Genomic DNA, 20,950 nt, shown 5'->3' with positions numbered 1-20,950 from the left:
TTTTCAGAGACAGCCAGTTTGATAATGGGTGTGCAGAAATTTTTAGTATTCCGAGAGAAATACCTTGGTCATTAATATTTCAAAATAGTTTAAATCTTTTTACCGTATTTAGTGGTGATGGCACATACCATATTGTCTGAATTGTCACAAATTAGTTGTGAGATCTACATCAATAAATGTACTCATCTCTATGATATTTCTTATAAAAATATCCTCCCCATTGAGATTTGTGTGCTTCATTAAATGACAAATATATGGGAGCAAAGAAGCTCCTCTACCAATCCTAGGATTCTTTTTTTAATTTTTTTTTAACGTTTATTCATTTTTGACACAGAGAGAGACAGAGCATGAATGGGGGAAGGTCAGAGAGAGAGGGAGACACAGAATCTGAAACAGGCTCCAGGCTCTGAGCTGTCAGCACAGAGCCCGACGCGGGGCTCGAACTCACGGACCGCGAGATCATGACCTGAGCCGGAGTTGGACGCCCAACCGACTGAGCCACCCAGGCGCCCCAACCCTAGGATTTTTAAAAGTTTAGTAATAGAAAGTATATCACATGCTGAGTAATACATATTTTCTTAAAAAAATATGTAAATCATGACAAAAAAGTTACTGCCCTTGAGGAAGTTTGCTTAATGAGTAAAACTTACAGTGGCTGGTGGATAAAGTAAAGAGTTAGGAGACTGATGATGGAGCAGTAAGTAATCTTGAGAGTCAGTAATATCTTTACCTCTTGGTATCTATGCAGGGTCAAAGAAGAAAGTGAAATTTTGGCAGTTCAGAGTCTCAATGGGATATCACTTTTGGGGATAAATTAGGCTTTCAGGGATGTGTGTACTTCTCCATTTTTTTGTTTTGATAGGGGCCACTCTTTTTTAAAGTCCTCACATAATATCTTTAATTCTTATTTTATCCCCACACTCTGGAATGTTTAATGTGCACATAACCTTAGAGATAGTCTTCTAGCCTAACAACCTTATTTTCATAAGGGGAGGGAACAGATTCACCCACAGAACCTTTGTGTGTCTAATGGCACAAAGCAACCGGTGATTGAACAAAGCTTAAAGTCTAAGTGCCATAATATCTACTTGGGTAAGTCTCCCTCTTTAGCACACTGCCTCCTTACTATTACTGGTATTGTGTTTTAATTGGCAAGCTAGTCTAACAATCTCCCACAATACCTTCTGCTTATCTAAAATGATATATATGAGATGTTTACTGATCGGGAGACCAGACAGATCAAATGGACTGATTTATGGGTCTCAGTGTGATGAAAAATGAGGATTGATTTACAGTTTTGTGTAACATTAGGAATTGAGAGAGTTGTTTCCAGGACTCATGGATGGTATAGCCTTCTAAAAGTAAGAGAATCTGACTGAAGGTGAGAGGTTTGTTCTCACTGGGTAGATGAGAAAACAAAGAAAATGCCAGTCTGTAGTAAGAGCCCCCAAAAGAATAAAACAGAGTGAGGTGGTTGTTGTGGCATGCTATTTTAATGGTGGGATGCATCTTATAGCAGAGTAATTGAAGGCTTATGTGAGCAGGTGGTATTTGAATAATGGGAAGGAGACAACCATGCACAAATTCAGGGAAAGAGCTTTCCAAGAGCATAGGGGAAGAATACTTTTGAAGGCCTTAATGTGGGAATGAGCTTAGAACATTTGAGTGCCAGATAAGGGACCAGTGTGGTTGGAGAGGAGTGAATAGGGATGGTGGATGGAGTCAGATAAATTTGTAAAAGGTAGGAAGGGGCAAAATTTCACAGGGCTTTGTAGGCCCCAGCAAGGACTTCAAAGAGACCAGAGTTTGAATTTCTACTGCTTACTAGCTGTGTGACCTCAGATAAATTTCTTTTGTGAGCTTCAGTTTTCTCATTTGTAAATTGAGGATAATTACTGCTTTGCAGAGTTGTAAGGATTGTTGTAAGTTGTTGATAAGGATTAGGATAATAAATGTAAAGTGAGTTGTTAGTACAGTGAGTGGCACATGGTACACTGAATTTTAGTATATGTACTGCCAAAGTGAGCACAGCACATAGTACACTCAAGAAATTAGATGTTAACCTGAAATTATTGTAAGTATATGTCAACAATAGTTAAAAATTTTTATAAAAGGTAGTTGGATGTTGATGATGATACGAGAGGTAATAAATATCCATTGTATAGCTAGTTATATGCAAGGCATAGTGCTAGACACTTTACATTTATTTATATTTAAATCCTCAAAAGAATTTTTTAAGACATAATAAACTCTGAAAAATTGTTACTTGTACACCTAAACATTCCTTTTATTAAAGTTTATTTATTTTCTGGCGGGGGGGGGGGCAAAGAGAGAGGAAGAGAAAGAGAATTCCAAGCAGGCTCTTTGCTAACAGTACGGGGCTTGAACTCATGATCTGTGAGATCATGACCTGAGCCGAAGTCAGATGCTTAATTGACTGAGAGCCACCCAGGCACCACAGTACAGTTTTAAGTAGCAGATTCTGGATTGAAAACCAAATCTCAATGACTCCAAAGTTAGTTTCCTCCCACTATATTAAATAAATAAATTATAATGTGTTAGTTTTGTATATAAATGCAATTTATGAGTATGCATGCTATTAGAGATGGGATCAGACTTTGATATTGCATGAATATATCTTGCCAGACAGAAACTTTAATGCATGTTCCCATTCTTCTCAGTGTTTAGGATAATGTCTTACCCTTCCTACAAACTCTTATATTTTTGACTAAGTGGATCTGCATAAAATTATTAATACTTGCAAATGACAAGCCACAACTTTTGAAGAAGCATAAGAAATCTTAAGGTTTTTTGTTTTTGGAAGATCCCTTATTTTTTCCTAAAGACACATAGCAGCTTCTTCTTTTGAAAGTATTTTACCCTTAGTTATACTAGTTGGAAATGTCAAAATACTGCATTAACCTACTGAGTTCCAGATGGCTGAGATTTTTTTGTTGTTTTGCTTTGTGTTGTTTAAATGAATATGAATTGGCAACAAAGCCCTCTGACTGATGTCAGGGCTGTATAGTGTAAATTGTTTTATTTGTGAAGATATACTTAATCGTTACCCACAAATTGTACTTTTTATTCTTTGCTGTACAAATCCCTCACTGAATATATTTGATAGGTTGAAAGATTCATTCTTTTTGTGAAGGAGATTTATAAAGACATTACTCATTATCTTAACTATTGAGGATATTTAACATCGACATTTTACTTTGGGTAGCAATAGAAGGAAATGAAGCCTTTTAGAGATGTGTGTGTGTGTGTGTGTGTGTGTGTGTGTGTGTGTGTGTGTGTGTGTTGAAGTGTTAGATTATATTAATTTCCTCTCTAAGAAATAGATGACATGCGGAAATAATAAAACATCAAATGTGGAACACGAAGTAATATTATTTTTAGAATAATCATTTTGATGAAACAAGAATATGTGTTTTCTTATGTTCATATTCACAACTTAGGACTTTAGAGGTAAGAATGCTACCAGGAAAAATGGTTGGTAATCTATGAAAGTAATGCCATCATATTGGGTAAAATTATACTGCTGCTTCTATTGGCGTAACCTCTAACTGAATGATATGTGGTCCTTTTGAGCCAGAACATTGTTTATACTTTTATAAAAAACCCTATGAAGACTGCATGCTCAAGTACTAGCTCGGTATTCTCATCAGGTTGTTCTTTCAAGTTAGGCTATGGCTTTGAGCAAGAGGTATTTTGTGATACTCTTTGTATACTATTTGAGAAATAGAATTTGTTCTCATGCAGCATAGATTATTTATCACAAAAAAGCTTGAATAATGTATAAATCAATCACTACCATTAAAAAATATACAAATGTTTGATGTGGCTAGATAAAATCAGTTTATTGAAATGAAACCAAGAAAGATCAGCTTCAAGTATTTTTAGAATTTACATATACTAATGTAAACAAATTCTTCTTTTAAACACCAACCAGAAAACTGTCTTACGAAAGTACTATTTTATCCCAAATATATCAGTATCTTTAAATACACTGAACATTTATGGACTAGTTGATTTTATTGTAAAATCTGTCACTATTAATGGTGTGATAATTTTTTAGAGATCAGATCACATAAAGGCAAAATTGAGTGTTCAGGTGCATATATACAAATTAAAATATCCTCTCCCTCTCACTGTTGTCTATCTCTAAAATACTGTATTTTGTACTTCCTCCTGTCTGCTTCTAAATGTAAACACTTCCCTGATTTTCTTAAAATTTTAAAATTCAAGCTAGATAACATACAGTGTAGTCTTGGCTACAGGAGTAGAACCCAGTGATTCATTGCTTACATATGACATCCAATGATCATCCTGAAAAGCACCCTCCTTAATGCCCACCACCCATTTAGCCCATCTCCCCACCAGCCTTCCAGCAACCTTCAGTTCTCTGTATTTAAGAGTCTCTTATGATTTGTATCCCTCTCTGTTTTTATCTTATTTTTCCTTCTCTTCCCCTATGTTCATCTTTGTGTTTCTCAAATTCCACATATGAGTAAAAGCCTGTTATCTGTCTTTCTCTGACTTATTTCACTTAGCATAATTCTGTCTAGTTCATCCACGTTGTTGTAAATAGCAGGATTTCATTCTTTTTCATTGCTGAGTACTATTCCATTGCGCGCGCGCGCGCGCGCGCGCGCGCGCGCACACACACACACACACACACACACTACATCTTCTTTATCCATTCATCAGTTGATGGACATTTGGGCTTTTCCCATAATTTGGTTATTGTTTATAGTGCTGCTATAAATATTGGGGTGCATGTACCCCTTTGAATCAGAATTTTTATATTCTTTGGATAAATTCCTAGTAGGGCAATTGCTCAAAAAATTAAAAATAGAACTACCCTAGGGGAACCTGGGTAGCTCAGTCGGTTGAGCGTCCAACTTTGGCTCGGATCAGGATCTTGTGATTTGTGAGTTCGAGCCCTGTGTCGGGCTCTGTGCTGACAGTTCAGAGCCTGGAGCCTGCTTCAGATTCTGTGTCTCCCTTCCTCTCTGCCCATCCGCAGCTTGTGCTCCGTCTTTCTCTGTGTCTCAAAAATAAATAAATGTAAAAAAAAATTAGATAAAAGTATAACTACCCTACAACACAGAAGTTGCACTATTAGGAGTTTATCTGTATGGGAATTTATCTTGAATTCAAATTTATCAATACTGATTTGGGGGCTTAGTTGCTTAGTGCTTAAGCACACGGGCCTCAGAGTCAGAGAGACTTGGGATCAAATTCTACCACTTACTAGTAATCTGATCTTGCCCAAGTATTCTAAACCTCAGTTTCCTGTTCTGTAAAAATGAAGGTAACAGTATCACTGAGCTCAGAGGGGTTGCTTAAACCTGATTAACATTTTAGTTTTTCTGTCTTACCTAGCCCAGCATCCCCATTCACTTACCTAGGTAAAATAAGTGTATGTCCTAAATGAATCTCTAATCCACTGCAGCATTTATAGCACATCATCATATGCTTCCCTGATGAATTTAAAAGAGTCAAATATGCTTCCATTATCTCCCCCAGCTGATTTTCTACCTCCCTGTCCACCCCATCATTTAGAATACAGATATATATGTCACTCCACCGCCTAAATCTTTCCAGCGCCTTTTACTGACAGTTTCTCAAATTTGAGCAAAATATAAGCCCATTAAAAATAAAATTTTTCTCATACCAACACCAGATGAAGACACCACAGAAAAAGAAAGCTACAGGCCAATATCCTGATGAACATCGATGCCAAATTTCTTAATAAAATACTAGCAAACCCAATTCAGCAATGCACTAAAAAAAATGATTCACATGATCAAGTGGGGTTTATTCCTAGGCTGGAATGGTGGTTCAGTATTCATAAGTCAATCAATGTGATACATCACATCAATAAATGAAAGGATAAGAACCATGTGATCATTTCCAAAGATGCAGAAAAAGCATTCGACAAAGTACAGCATCCATATATGATAAAAACCCTCAACAGAGTAGGATTAGAGGGAACATACCTCAACATAATAAAGGTCATCTATGAAAAACCCACATCTAACATCATCCTTAATGGGGAAAAATGGAGAGCTTTTCTCCTAAGGTCAGGAAGAAGACAAGGATGTCCATTCCTCACTACTTTTATTCAACATAGTACTGGAAGTCCTAGCCACAGCAATCACACAACAAAAAGAGATAAAAGGCATCCAAATTGGTTAGGAAGAAGTAAAACTTTTACTGAACAATCCCATTTACAATTGTACCCAAAATAATAAGATACCTAGGAATAAACCTAATCTAAGAGGTGAAAGACCTGTACTCTGAAAACTATATAAAAACTGATCAAAGAAATTCAAGAGGGCACAAAGAAATGGAGAGACATTCCATGCTCATGAATTAGAAGAGCAAATAGTGTTAAAATGTCTATAGTACCCAAAGCAGTCTACACATTTATTGCAATCCCTATCTAAATACCACTGGCCGTTATCAGAAAGCTAGAACCACCGATCCTAAAATTTGTATGGAACCACAAAAGACCTGTAACAGCCAAAGCAATCTTTAAAATGAAAAGCAAAGCTTCAGGCATCACAATTCAGGACTTCCAAGTTATATTACAAAGCTGTAGTGATCAAGGTAGTAAGGTACCAGCACAAAAAACAGACAGAAAGAACAATAGAACAGAATTGAAAACTCAGAAGTGAATCCACAATTATATGGCCAATTAATCTTTGACAAAGCCAGAAAGAGCATTCAATGGGAAAAAAGACAGTGTCTTTGACAAATGATGTTTGGGAAACTGTACAGCAACACGCAAAAGAGTGAGACAGGACCACTTTCTTACACCATACACAAAAACAAATTCAAAGTGGATCAAAGACCTAAATGTGAGACCTGAAACCATAAAAATCCTAGAGAAGAACACAGGCAGTAACCTCTTTGACATTGGCTGTAGTAACTTCTTTCTAGATGTATCTCCTGTGGCAAGGGAAACAAAAGCAAAAATAAACTATTGGGACTACACCAAAATAAAAGCTTCTGCACTGTTAAGGAAACAACAGAACTAAAAGAGAACCTATTGAGTGGGAGAATATATGTATAAATGGCGTATCTAATAAAGGGTTAGTATCCAAAATCTGTAAAGAACTTAAAGGGATAGTATCCAAAATCTATAATAAAGAACTTATAAAACTCAACCCTCAAAAAAACAAATAATCCAGTTAAAAAAATCATAGAAAGCATGAATATACATTTTTCCAAAGAAGACTTACAGATGGCCAACAGACTCATGAAAAGATGCTCAGCATCACTGATCATCAGGGAAATGCAAATGAAAAGTATAATGTGATATCACCTCACACCTGTGAGAAGCACAAGAAACAATAGTTGTTGGCAAGGTTGTGGAGAAATGGAAACCCTCTTCCACTGTTGGTGGGGATGTAAACTGTTGCCTTCACTCTGGAAAACAGTATGGAGTTTCCTCAAAAAGTTAAAGATAGAACTATCCTATGATGCAGCAATTGCACTACTTAGTATATTTACCCAAAGAATTCAAAAATATTGATTCAAATGTATATATGCACTCCTATGTTTACAGTAACATTATTTACAATAGCCAAATTATGGAAATAGCCCAAGTGTCCATCAGCTGACTAATGGATAAAGAAGATGTGGTGCATATATTTACAATGGAAAATTACTCCACCATAAAAAAAGAATGAAATCTTGCCTTTGCAGTGACATGGATAGAGCTAGAGAGTATTATACTAAGTGAAATAAGCCAGTTAGTGAAGGACAGATATCATGTCATTTCATTCATGTGGCATTTAAGATACAAAACAAACAAGCAATAGGGAAAAAATAAGAGAGAATGAGAGAGGCAAATCAAGAAACAGACTTTTAATTACAGGGAAGGGATGGCTACCAGAGGCAGGGAGATGGGTTACATAAGTAATGGGGATTAAGGAGTGCACTTGTTGGGATAAGCACAGAGTGTTGTATTGAAGTATGGAATTACCATGGTGTACACCTATAATAATATAACACTGTATACTTACTAATTGGAATTAAAATAAAAACTTATAAATAAAAAATATCTAGTAGTATATCCTATGCAAACCTAAAATGTTCTTTTTGGAATATTATTTATTTGGTTTTGATACTGGCATTTGATGTCAGAGTTAACAGAATGTAATTATCAAAGTGGCCCACAGTATGTGTGTGTGTGTGTGTGTGTGTGTGTGTGTGTGTGTGTATTTGTGGTATCTTAGAAAATATAAGCATAGTCACACTGACAAGTATCTCTATCTTAATGATTTTCAAATTAAGGAATGGTTTCAATTTAGGGAAGCTTTTTGTTAGCCTAGCTTTGGAAAAGCATGATGTATGATAATTGCTAGCTTTGCATTATTTTTTAAAGATCAAATGGGCACAGTGGTAATTTTCATTAATCTCATACAGAGCACCTAATTAAAATTTCCATTATTATCTCTGCATTATCTAGTTGTTTCCTTTGTTCAGTATCAGAACAGGGTGTTAATAATAAGTCATTCTTATATGACAGCCCTATTAAATATAGTGAGAATTAGTTTAATCTATTGCACTGTTTTGTTTTTAGGTGATTTCTTGAACATTATTTTGCACCATATTGGTTGTGTCGAAGATACCTTGGCATTTTTAATAGAGATTTCAGAATTAAATACTTGTAACTTCAATTTTTTATTCAAAAAGTGACATTCAGAAAATGACATATATTGGAAAACGAGTAACCTGAGCACCAGAATATTAGTGTTTTATTCTTGCAGACTCACGAATTGTGAACTTGGACAGTCACCTTGATTATTTCTGTAACGAGGCTGTTAGAAGAGCTGATATTTAAGCATAATCCCCTCCTTGATATGCTATTATGTTTTTATAATCTTCAAATATGAACTTACGTTAAGACCCTTGAAAGCTTGGTAAAAGGGATTTGTTTTATAAGGTTATTTTTTGTATTGCTCCATTAGATTGCTTCCACTCCTTATGACCGCCAAGTATCCTAAATTACATAATTAAACCTGATTCTAAGACTTGGAGGAATAGGGATTCCCAAGGTTTTGGGCTGTCTTGTTCCATGAGGAATATCTCAGACATGACCATATAGAAGAAGGGAATAACCATTTCTGAGAAGTTTACTTTGTCTTTGAGACAGCACATATGGAATGTATGTTTTAAACACTTTATATGATTTGTCTTACTTAATCCCCATAATAAACATGAGGGGTCCATGTTTATTACCCTATATTGTGGATGAGCAAACAGATTTTTAGAGATTAGTTGAATAGCCTGCTCAACAATTACCTAGAGGGTAAGTAAGAAGGCCACAATTCAAACTCTATGGCAGTTTGAGCTGTTTGTAGGATGCCATATATAGTCTCAACTTACGTATTCTACACTTGCATTTCTGAATATATTGTAACATCTCAGAAGGCTAATATTGTGAAGCAAAACTAAACTAAGTTCTGAAGTTTCAGCATGCTGAAACTCATCAGACATTAACCCATTTGTTTATTCACCATTCATTCATTCATTCATTCATTCAAGAAATATGTTCTGAGTACTTACTGTGTGCCAGGCATTGTGTTAAAATCTGGAGACACAGTGGTGAATAAGGTAGGCAAGATTCTAGTAAAGTGCTAAACAATATAAACCTACATAGAGTTAATACTGTAAATGAGATTAAAAATGACATGATGATGAGAGTGGTGGGGAGAGGAATGTTGGGCTGAGACTTCGATGATGAGTTAGCAATATAGAGGTCAGGAGTATGAATCCTCCAGGCATAGAAAACAGCAAATACAAAGGTCATTTACAGTAATAAACTCATGTACAAGCTTCCAGGGAAAGATTAGTAGGGTCTTATTATCCATTAATTAAGACAATGAGTTTGAGGATCATATGAAAATGAACTGTGACTGCTGACTTATAACATTTCATGCTATAAATGTTAGCTTGGATCTGCAGCCTTAAGAGTTGGGTAAATAAGTTATACAAATGTGGAAATGATTTCATGATGATGGTTTTACTTTGCCATCTATGTCATGATTCATTCAGTAGTAGAATTCTTGAATATCTGTATACACTAAAAAAAGGAAGAAAAATCAAGTTAGTGTGCATTACACAAAATATTTGGGTTAAAATTATGAAATTGCATTGTTCTGTAATTGTTATGGACAGATTCAATAATACTACACTTCTGTTGAAGCTCACTAAATTGAGTCACTGTGTTAGATTCTTAGCATACATGGAGTTCAGTGTCTAGAAGAGTGATAGACACAAATAATGACCTCTGTCCCAAAGTCTTAAGTACTATAGTAGTGATAGTGCTGCAGCACTATAAGGGAATACAATTCCCCTATAAGACTTTATCAGACTTCAAACATTTATTTCCTATTCAGTGGAATTTAAAAACAATTCAGACATTAAGAATGATCTACAATTTCTATATTCAGGAATGATTCTCAATAAAAGACAAACACCTTGAAACCCTAGGAAATCCATTTCTCATTATTAACACTAATTTTTTTTATGTTTATTTATTTTTGAGAGAAACAGAGCATGAATGGGGGAGGAGCAAAGAGAGAGGGAGACAGAGAATCCAAAGCAGGCTCTAGGTTCTGAGCTGTCAGCACAGAGCCCGACACGGGGCTCAAACTCACAAGCCATGAGATCATGACCTGAGCCAAAGTCAGATGCCCAACCGACTGAGCTACCCAAGTGCCATACACATTGTTTTTTAAATTTTGTATCTTCTAATGATATGACTTCTACTAAATTGGAAAAAACAAGTCTTTCCTTATTCTAGCTTAGATACTTACAGAAACTAAGTGTAATTAGTATGAACTTGGAAAATGGGACTCAAAGTAAAATTTTTGTTTTATTTTTACTTAAATCCAAGTTAGTTAATATGTAGGGTAATAATGATGTCAGGAATAGAATTTAGTGATTTATCACTTACATATAACACCCAGTGCTCATCCCAACAAGTGACCTCTTTAATGCCCATCACTCATTTAGCCCATCCCCCCACCTAACTCCCCTCTAGCAACCCTCAGTTTGTTCTTTGTATTTAAAAGACTCTTATGGAAAAGTAAGCTTGAAAGATGGTGGCGTAGGAGGATGCTGGGCTCACTGTGTCCTGTTGATCACTTAGATTCCACCCACATCTGCCTAAATAACCCAAAAAGCTGCCAGAAGACTAGAAGAACTAACTCTCTGGAGCCAAGCATAGACAAAAGGCCCATGGAAGAGGGTAGGAAGGGCTGAGAGGTGGTGCTCAATACACGGACTGGCAGGAGGGAGCCGGGGCAGTGGAAGGGTAGCCCGCCTGGCAAGGCAGAAACCCCGAGTCTCTCTGGCTTGCAAAAGTGGAGGGTCTGGACTCTGTGAGTTCTGACAGCCAGTGGGACTTAACATCTGGAATGTTATAAGTCAACAGCTCTGCTCAGAGAGCAGGAGGGTGAGAGGACACTGGGAGGGAGAGTTGTTGAGCCCTGTAAGACAAAGCTCAGCTCGGGGGAGCAAAGGCGCTGGGAAGTGCCATCTCCTTCTCTCATCCCCCAGCCGAAATCCCAAAGGGAACCAGTGCCCATCACCGAACCTGCTTGCACCATGCAAACACCCAATGCTGTGCTTCTGTGGATCCATCCCTCTGACTGGTCTGCCTGCTTCCCTCCTGGTGCTGCAGGGCCCCTCCCGCAGGGGACCACCAACAGCAAAGCGAGCTAAGCCTGCCCCTCCTGCCCCTGTGCACCTTGTGGATCCACCCCGGCTAATACCCCAGATCCCATAGAAGCAGCACCACAAGCCTAGCAATGTGCAAGTAGCCCAGAGAGGGGCCACACCACTCCACAGTGAGTCCTGCCATGGTGAGTCTGCCCCTGGGAGAGGAGAAGATAAGGTAAACACCGCTCTGACTGTGGCCCCAGTGGTGGGCTGGGGGCAGACATCAGGACTGACTGCGGCCCCACCCACCAACACAACTTACTCCAGAAAGCACAGGGGAAGTGCCCTGCAGTTCTGTGCCATGCCAGGGACTATCCAAAATTACGAAACGGAAAAATTCTCCTCCAAAGAAATTCCAGGAAGTAGCGACAGCTAATGAATTGATCAAAAATGATTTAAGCAATATGACAGAACAAGAATTTAGAATAATAGTAATAAAATTAATCGCTGGGCTTAAAAAAAGTATAGAGGACAAGAGAGAATCTATTGCTACAGAGATCAAGAGACTAAGAAATAGTCATGAGGAGCTAAAAAATGCTATAATTGAGGTGCAAAATAAAATGGAGGTGACCACAGCTCGGATTGAAGAGGCAGAGGAGAGAATAGGTGAATTAGAAGATAGAATTATGGAAAAAGAGGAAGCTGAGAAAAAGAGATAAAAAAATCCAGGAATATGAGGGGAGAATTAGAGAACTAAGTGATGCAGTCAAACGAACAATATCCATATCATAGGAATTCCTAAAAAGAAGAGAGAGAGAAAGGGGCTGAAGGTGTACTTGAACAAATCATAGTTGAGAACTTCCCTGATCTGGGGAAGGAAAAAGGCATTGAAATCCAAGAGGCACAGAGAGTCCCTTCAGACGTAACTTGAATCGATCTTCTGCATGACATATCATAGTGAAACTGGCAAAATACACAGATAAAAAGAAGATTCTGAAAGCAGCTAGGGATAAACACCTCTAACATATAAAAAGAGACCAATAAGACTAGTGGCAGAACTATCTACTGAAACTTGGCAGGCCAGAAAGGAATGGCAGGAAATCTTCAATGTGACAAACAGAAAAAAATATGCAGCCGAGAATCTGTTATCCATCAAGTCTGTCATTCAGAATAGAAGGAGAGGTAAAGGTCTTCCCAAACAAACAAAAACTGAAGGAATTCATCACCCCTAAACCAGCCCTACAAGAGATCCTAAGGAGGATTCTGTGAGTGAAATGTTGCAAGGACCACAATGTACCAGAGACATCACTACAAGCATGAAACCTACAGACATCACCATGACTCTAAACCCATATCTTTCAAAACAACACTAAATGTAAAAGGACTAAATGCTCCAACCAAAAGACATAGGGTATCAGAATGGATTAAAAAACAAGACCCATCTATTTTCTGTCTAAAAGAAACTCATTTGAGACCTGAGGACACCTTCAGATTGAAAGTGAGGGAATGGAGAACTATCTATCATGCTACTGGAAGTCAAAAGACAGCTGGAGTAGCCATACTTATATCAGACAAGCTAGACTTTAAATTAAAGTCTGTAACAAGAGATGAATAAGGGCGTTACATAATAATTACAGGGTCTATCCATCAGGAAGAGCTAACAATTATAAATGTCTATGCGCTGAATATGGGATCCCCCAAACATATAAAACAATCACAAACATAAGCAACCTTACTGATAAGAATGTGGTCATTGCAGGGGACTTTAATACTCCACTTACAACAATGGATAGATTATCTAGACACAGGATCAATAAAGAAACAAGGGCCCTGAATGATACATTGGATCAGATGGACTTGACAGATATATTTAGAACTCTGCATCCCAAAGCAAAAGAATATACTTTCTTCTCAAGTACACGTGGAACATTCTCCAAGATAGATCGCATACTGGGTCACAAAACAGCCCTCAATAAATGCAAAAGAATTGAGATCATACCATGCATATTTTCAGACCACAATGCTATGAAACTTGAAATCAACCACAGGAAAAAGACTGGAAATGGTCCAAAGCCTGCAGGTTAAAGAACACCATACTAAATAATGAATGGGTCAACCAGGCAATTAGAGAAGAAATAAAAAAAAAATATATGAAAAGAAATTAAAATGAAAATACAATAATCCAAACGCTTTGGGATGCAGCGAAGGCAGTCCTGAGAGGAAAATACATTGCAATCCAGGCCTATCTGAAGAAACAAGAAAAATCCCAAATACAAAAATCTAACACCACACCTAAAGGAAATAGAAGCAGAACAGCAAACACACCCAAAACCCAGCAGAAGAAGAGAAATAATAAAGATCACAGCAGAAATAAACAATATAGAATCTAAAAAAAGTCTAGAGCAGATCAATGAAACCAAGAGTTGGTTTTTTGAAAAAATAAACTAAATTGATATACCTCTAGCCAGGCTTCTCAAAAAGAAAAGGGAGAGGACTCAAACAGATAAAATCATGAATAAAAATGGAATTATTACAACCAGTCCCTTAGAGATACAAGCAATTATCAGGGAATACTAGGAAAACTTATATGCCAACAAACTGGACAACCTGGAAGAAATGGACAAATTCCTAAATACCCACACACTTCCAAAACTCAATCAGGAGGAAATAGAAAGCTTGAACAGACCCATAACCAGCGAAGAAATGGAATCAGTCATCAAAAATCTCCCAACAAATAAGAGTCCAGGACCAGATGGCTTCCCAGGGGAATTCTATGAGACATTTAAAGCAGAGATAATACCTATCCTTCTCAAGCTGTTCCAAAAAATGGGAAGGGAAGGAAAACTTCCAGACTCATTCTATTAAGCCAGTATTACTTTGCTTCCTAAACCAGACAGAGACCCAACAAATAAAGAGAACTACAGGGCAATATCCCTGATGAATATGTACGCAAAACTTCTCAGTAAGATACTAGCCAATCGAATTCAACAGCATATAAAAAGAATTATTCACCATGACCAATTGGGATTCATTCCTGGGCTCCAGGGCTGGTTCAACATTCACAAATCAATCAATGTCATACATCACATTAAAAAAAGAGAAGATAAGCATATGATCCTGTCAATCGATGCAGAAAAATCATTTGACAAAATTCAGCATCCTTTCTTAATAAAAACTCTCGAGAAAGGCGGGATGGAAGGAACATACTGAAACATCATCAAAACCATTTATTAAAAGCCCACAGCTAATATTATCCTGAATGGGGAAAAACTGAGAGCTTTCTCCCTGAGATCAGGAACACAACAGGGATGTCCACTCTCACTGCTGTTGTTTAACATAGTGCTGGAAGTGCTAGCATCAGCAATCAGACAACAAAAGGAAATCAAAGGCATCAAAATTGGCCAAGATGCGGTCAAACTTTCACTTTTTGCAGATGACATGATACTATACCTGGAAAACCCAATAGACTCCACCAAAAGTCTGCTAGAACTGACACATGAATTCAGCAAAGTTGTAGGATACAAAATCAATGTATAGAAATCAGTTGCATTCTTATACACTAATAATGAAGCAACAGAAAGACAAATAAAGAAACTGATCCCATTCACAATTGCACCAAGAAGCATAAAATACCTAGGAATAAACCCAACCAAAGATGTAAAAGATGTGTATGCTGAAAACTATAGAAAGCTTATGAAGGAAATTGAAGAAAATATTAAAAAATGGAAAAATATTCCGTGCTCATGGATGGGAAGAATAAATATTGTTAAAATGTCAATACTACCCAAAGCTATTTACACACTCAATGCAATCCCAATCAAAATTGCACCAGCATTCTTCTCGAAACTAGAACAAGCAATCCTAAAATTTGTATTGAACCATAAAAGTCCCCAAATAGCCAAAGTAATTTTGAAGAAGAAGACCAAAGCAGGAGGCATCACAATCCCAGACTTTAGCCTCTACTCCAAAGCTGTAATCATCAAGACAGCATGGTATTGGCACAAGAACAGACACATAGAACAATGGAATAGAATATAAACTCCAGAATTAGACCCACAAACGTATGGCCAACTTATCTTTGACAAAGCAGGAAAGAATAGCCAATGGACAAAAGACAGTCTCTTTAACAAATGGTGCTGGGAGTGCTGGACAACAACATGCAGAAGGATGAAACTAGACCACTTTCTTACCCCATTCACAAAAATAAACTCCAAATGGATAAAGGACCTAAATCCCAGACAGGAAACCATACAAACCCTAGAGGAGAAAGCAGGAAAAAAACCTCTCTGACCTCAGCCGCAGCAATTTCTTACTTGACACATCCCCAAAGGCAAGGGAATTAAAAGCAAAAATGAACTATTGGGACCTCATGAAGATAAAATGCTTCTGCACTGCAAAGGAAACAACCAACAAAACTAAAAGGCAACCAACGGAATGGGAAAAGATATTTGCAAATGACACATCGGACAAAGCGCTAGTATCCAAAACCTATAAAGAGCTCACCAAACTCCACACCCGAAACGCGATTAATCCAGTGAGGAAATGGGCAGAAAACATGAATAGACACTTCTCTAAAGAAGACATCCATATGGCCGGCAAGCACATGAAAAGATGCTCAACATCGCTCCTCATCAGGGAAATACAAATCAAAACCACACTCAGATACCACCTCATGCCAGTCAGAGTAGCTAAAATGAACAAATCAGGAGACTATAGATGCTGGTGAGGATGTGCAGAAACGGTAACCCTCTTGCACTGTTTGTGGCAATGCAAACTGGTGCAGCCACTCTGGAAAACAGTGTGGAGGTTCCTCAAAAAATTAAAAATAGATCTATCCTATGACCCAGCCATAGTAGTGCTAGGAATTTACCTAATGGATAGAGGAATGCTGATGCTTAGGGACACTTGTACCCCAATGTTTATTGCAGCACTTTGAACAATAGCCAAATTATGGAAAGAGCCTAAATGTCCATCAACTGATGAATGGATAAAGAATTTGTGGTCTATATACACAATGGAATACTACATGGCAATGAGAAAGAATGACATATGGCCTTTTGTAGCAACGTGGATGGAACTGGAGAGTGTTATGCTAAGTGAAATAAGTCATACAGAGAAGGAGAGATACCATATGTTTTCACTCTTATGTGGCTCCTGAGAAACTTACCAGAAGACCATGGGGGAGGGGAAGGAAAAAAAAAAAGGTTAGAGAGGGAGGGAGCCAAAACATAAGAGACTCTTAAAAACTGAGAACAAACTGAGGGTTGATGGGTGGTGGGAGGGAGGGGAGGGTGGGTGATGTGTATTGAGGGGGACACCTGTTGGGATGAGCACTGGGTGTTGTAGGGAAACCAATTTGACAATAAATTTCATATTAAAAAATAAATAAAAGACTCTTATGTTTCGTTTCCCTCTGTTTTTATGTTATATTTGCTTCCCTTCCCCTATGTTCATCTATTTTGTTTCTTAAATTACACATGAGTGAAATCATATGATATGTGTCTTCGTATGATTTATTTCACTTGGCATCATAATATACTATAGTACCATCCACTTTGTTGCAAATGGCACAATTTCATTCTTTTTGATCACCAAGTAATATCCCGTTATATATGTGTGTGTGTGTGTGTGTGTGTGTACACACACACAGAGATGCATACACACACATACACACACACCACATCTTCTTTATTCGTCTGTTGATGGATATTTGGGTTCTCCACAATTTGGACATTGTTGATAGTGCTGTTATAAACATTAGGGTTTATGTGCCCTTTCGAATGAGCATTTTTTTTATCCTTTGTATAAATTCCTAGTAGTGCAATTGTTGGGTTATAAGGGAGTTCTATTTTTAATTTTTTGTGGAACCTCCATACTGTTTTCCAATGTGGCTGCACCAGTTTGCATTCTCATCGGCAGTGCAAACTAGAATTTTAATTCAGGGGATACACTTGTAATATAGGAATGGGTTACTTATGATTATGTATGTCTAGAATTTGAAACTGTGAGTTATTAGTACATGAATGTGTTGATGAGGTTTTACTCTCAGTGTTTTCCCCAAACTGCTTACAAAGTTATAGCAAGATGATGAAGCTAAGGAGCAGCGGTGGGGTAATGAGTTCTAGCAATAACCCCATATATATCGGAAATTAAGGTAAAAACTAGTCATTATAAGATAAATGCATTTAATGACTTTTAAGATTAATGTACAACATGGGAGTAACATAGGAAGAAAAAAGTTTGGAATTAGTGAATACTTTAGACTAATTTGAATAACATGCTAAATGGAGACTGTATTGTTTTACATTTTAGTAACTTTTCATGTGTTTTCGGAGGTAGGCTAATTCTTTGATATATTTGAATAGATTTGGGTGATATAATGTTTTGTGTTAAATTGTATTCCCTATATTTTGTGGGATAGAATATAAGCATTTTAGCTAGGAAAATTAATAAGATGATTTCTAAAAGTTTATCCTGTGGGTTTAGGAGGACCAGCCATCATTAATGCTAGTGTCTGGATTGAAAATTTAAGCATCTGTCAGTGACAGTTTATCTCAAATCCATATCATGTTCAGACCATGAGTATCGCAGTGTAATTTTTTTTAATGGGGATGAGGAGATTGTTAAGATATACATAACATTATATTACCATGTCAGTTCTACAACCAAGAATTTTTAAGTTAATTGCACTCTGCACACATTTTTCTACAGTAAAATATTTACATCTTCTGTGTATTTTATTTTAAAAGTTTTTTTAAAAACCTGTTGTCTGTCTAAAATGATATTTTTTTTTAATAGGGAGGGCTGAAAAACAGCAAACATGAATGCACCCTGTCTTCACAAGAATATGTTCATGAATTACGATCTGGTATTTCAGATGAGAAACTTCTTAACTGCCTTGAATCTCTGAGGGTTTCTTTAACCAGCAATCCCGTCAGGTAGGTGATTCTTACTGCTTTGGTATGATTTATACAATTTGTACTGTACATAATTGTCAGGAATACAATCAGTTATATCATTTTAACTTCAAGGTTTTTTGACCAACACTCTCATTTAGCTAATAAAACAGCCATGTTTGAGTATAAGGTTGTAAATATTTAAAAAATATAGTTAATCTGATCTCTAATATTGTGCAAGTTTAAGAATACAAATATTAACTTGGATGTTTAAATTTTTTTAATATTTATTTTTGAGAGAGAGACAGAGTATGAGCCGGGCGGGGGAGGGGGGGGGCAGAGAGAACCATAAGATCATGACCTGAAGTCAGATGCTAAACTGACTGAGCCACCCATGCACCCCCAAATATTACTTGGATGTCTCATTTCTCTTTGATTATAAAAAACATGGGTCAAGCAGTTAAGTATCCAGATTTACTCAGTAATTTGTATGCACAGATTAACAATTTCTATGTTTATTTGTAAAACAAATCAAATATATTGGCTCTGATATTATTCATTTTTAACCTGAGAAATAAATATAATTTTATATTCTACAAGTTTTGGGTTACTATTCACATATTTTTGCAATTTGGGATAGCAAAAATTAAATTATTTTAACCAATAAAAGAAATGAATGATAGTATTAATAAACTCAAAGCTCTACACAGGCTAGTTTCTAACTACAAAGGATTTTTAAGGAAGAAGTTCCTTGCCAATGGTGGAATCCAATAACTGATATTCTTTATTAATCATAAAAAATACTTAATTGTAACAAACATAAAATGTTTTATGAGGAAAAATAGATTTTTGGTGTAATATTAAAATATTCTTGGATATACTCCTGTAAATCGCTACAATCTTAAGTTCAGAAATTACCACATAAAAGTGTACAGAAATGGCATTTTGATTTTATTTATGTTTTTCCTAATATATAATGGGGCCCACATTTTGTATTTCTCTGATCCACCTATAGAATCTTGAAAATAATTTAGAGGTCATTTGAATTAATGTAGAAATTGAAATATAGTATTTATTGTTACCTATAGTGCATTTGTCAGAATAACTGGAAAATTTTAATTCTACAATAAAAAAACTTAAGAAGTCAGTGGTAAGATGTGACTTACTTCTGAATATGATAATCATTCAAAAGTGGCTGTCTTGCCATTTCTTCTAGAATGCTTCTGGTTTTAATGACTTGAACAAGGAATATGAGTTCCTTGAGAACAGTAACCATTTTTGTGCACCCTCTCCATGTAAACCTATAGCTCTTTATCATAGTGCACTTATGTGCTCTGGAAATTTCTGTTGAATAGTTGATTATATGAGTGAATAAATGAATATTTAAGTAGTGACTATAGAAGAAGTTGTGGGATTTAGGAATGAAAGGAAGGGGTACCTAGTAAAAATGCATTTTTATAAAGATGGCAAGAAAGGCTTGGAATTATATGTGGAGCTTTTAACATACCGTGTAGCAATTACCAGAGAACACCAAAGAATTGCGGGAATCACCTGAGAAGCTGGTATGTCCTGATTGGCTGAAGGCAGCTGCATTCTGGTAGCTGATTGGTTTCACAGGGGCGTGAGGCTGCTTGTGTTGTCGCACTCCCAAGCTTTCTGTGGTAGCTCACTGTAGAAGTCAGAGGCCGCCTGAGGAACTCACCAAATAGAGCCAAAGCCTACCTCCTAATCTGCCTGAACTGTCCTTAAGATGAGGAAAAATGGGATTCAGAGCTATGGCAGCACCTTTGCAGTGGGTGGAACCATTGGAAGCAATGACCGACCATCTCAGGATGGTGCAGCTCCCCCAAGGTCCAGGGTCCGAACCCAGAATATTATACTTTGTTGTGTAAACCAGCTGCTCACCTGTGCTCTAGTTGACAATGGCTTCAAGATCAGGGAAATTGAAGTTTCCCAGGTCTCTATCATGGGGATAATCAGATCGGCAGAGAGGGCTTCAAACTACATAATTTACAGAATTGGCGATATGACCACCACGCCTATTGAGGTCTATCAGTGGCTCAGAAGAAATGAAGGAAAGCAGGGGATAGCCCTTCCAGTGGGAGTATATGTCAAAGTGATCGGCATCCTCAAGTATTTTAAGGATGCAAAAGGCGTTGGTTGAGGTATTGAACATCCGCGTCCTGGAGGACATGAACGAGTTCACCACACATATTGTGGAAACGGTGAATGCACATATGATGCTGGATAAAGCTCGCCAAACCGCCTCTAGGCCCAGTGCTCCTGTTGTTCCATCAAAAATGGATGATGTCCCGGTGTATGGCAAATACCACCACAAGGAAGTTCTGCATTTGATTCATTAATGC

General features: G+C 37.1%; 1 protein-coding gene across 1 annotated transcript in view; it reads left to right on the top strand.

Annotated features, from left to right (window-relative positions):
- DIAPH2 (diaphanous related formin 2) overlaps positions 1-20,950 on the top strand; it is a 1,007,297-nt gene that overhangs the window by 196,753 nt on the left and 789,594 nt on the right. The window contains exon 6 of the mRNA XM_081793317.1: positions 18,487-18,626. Within this exon, the coding sequence (XP_081649443.1) occupies positions 18,487-18,626 (140 nt within the window). The remainder of the gene's footprint in view (positions 1-18,486; positions 18,627-20,950) is intronic.

This window comes from Panthera onca, chromosome X (genome assembly GCF_046562875.1).
Source record: "Panthera onca isolate mPanOnc1 chromosome X, mPanOnc1 haplotype 2, whole genome shotgun sequence".
Classification (NCBI taxonomy): Eukaryota; Metazoa; Chordata; class Mammalia; order Carnivora; family Felidae; genus Panthera; species Panthera onca.
The sequence above is the reverse complement of the archived record's forward strand: the minus strand, read 5'-3'. Positions and strand labels throughout refer to the sequence as shown.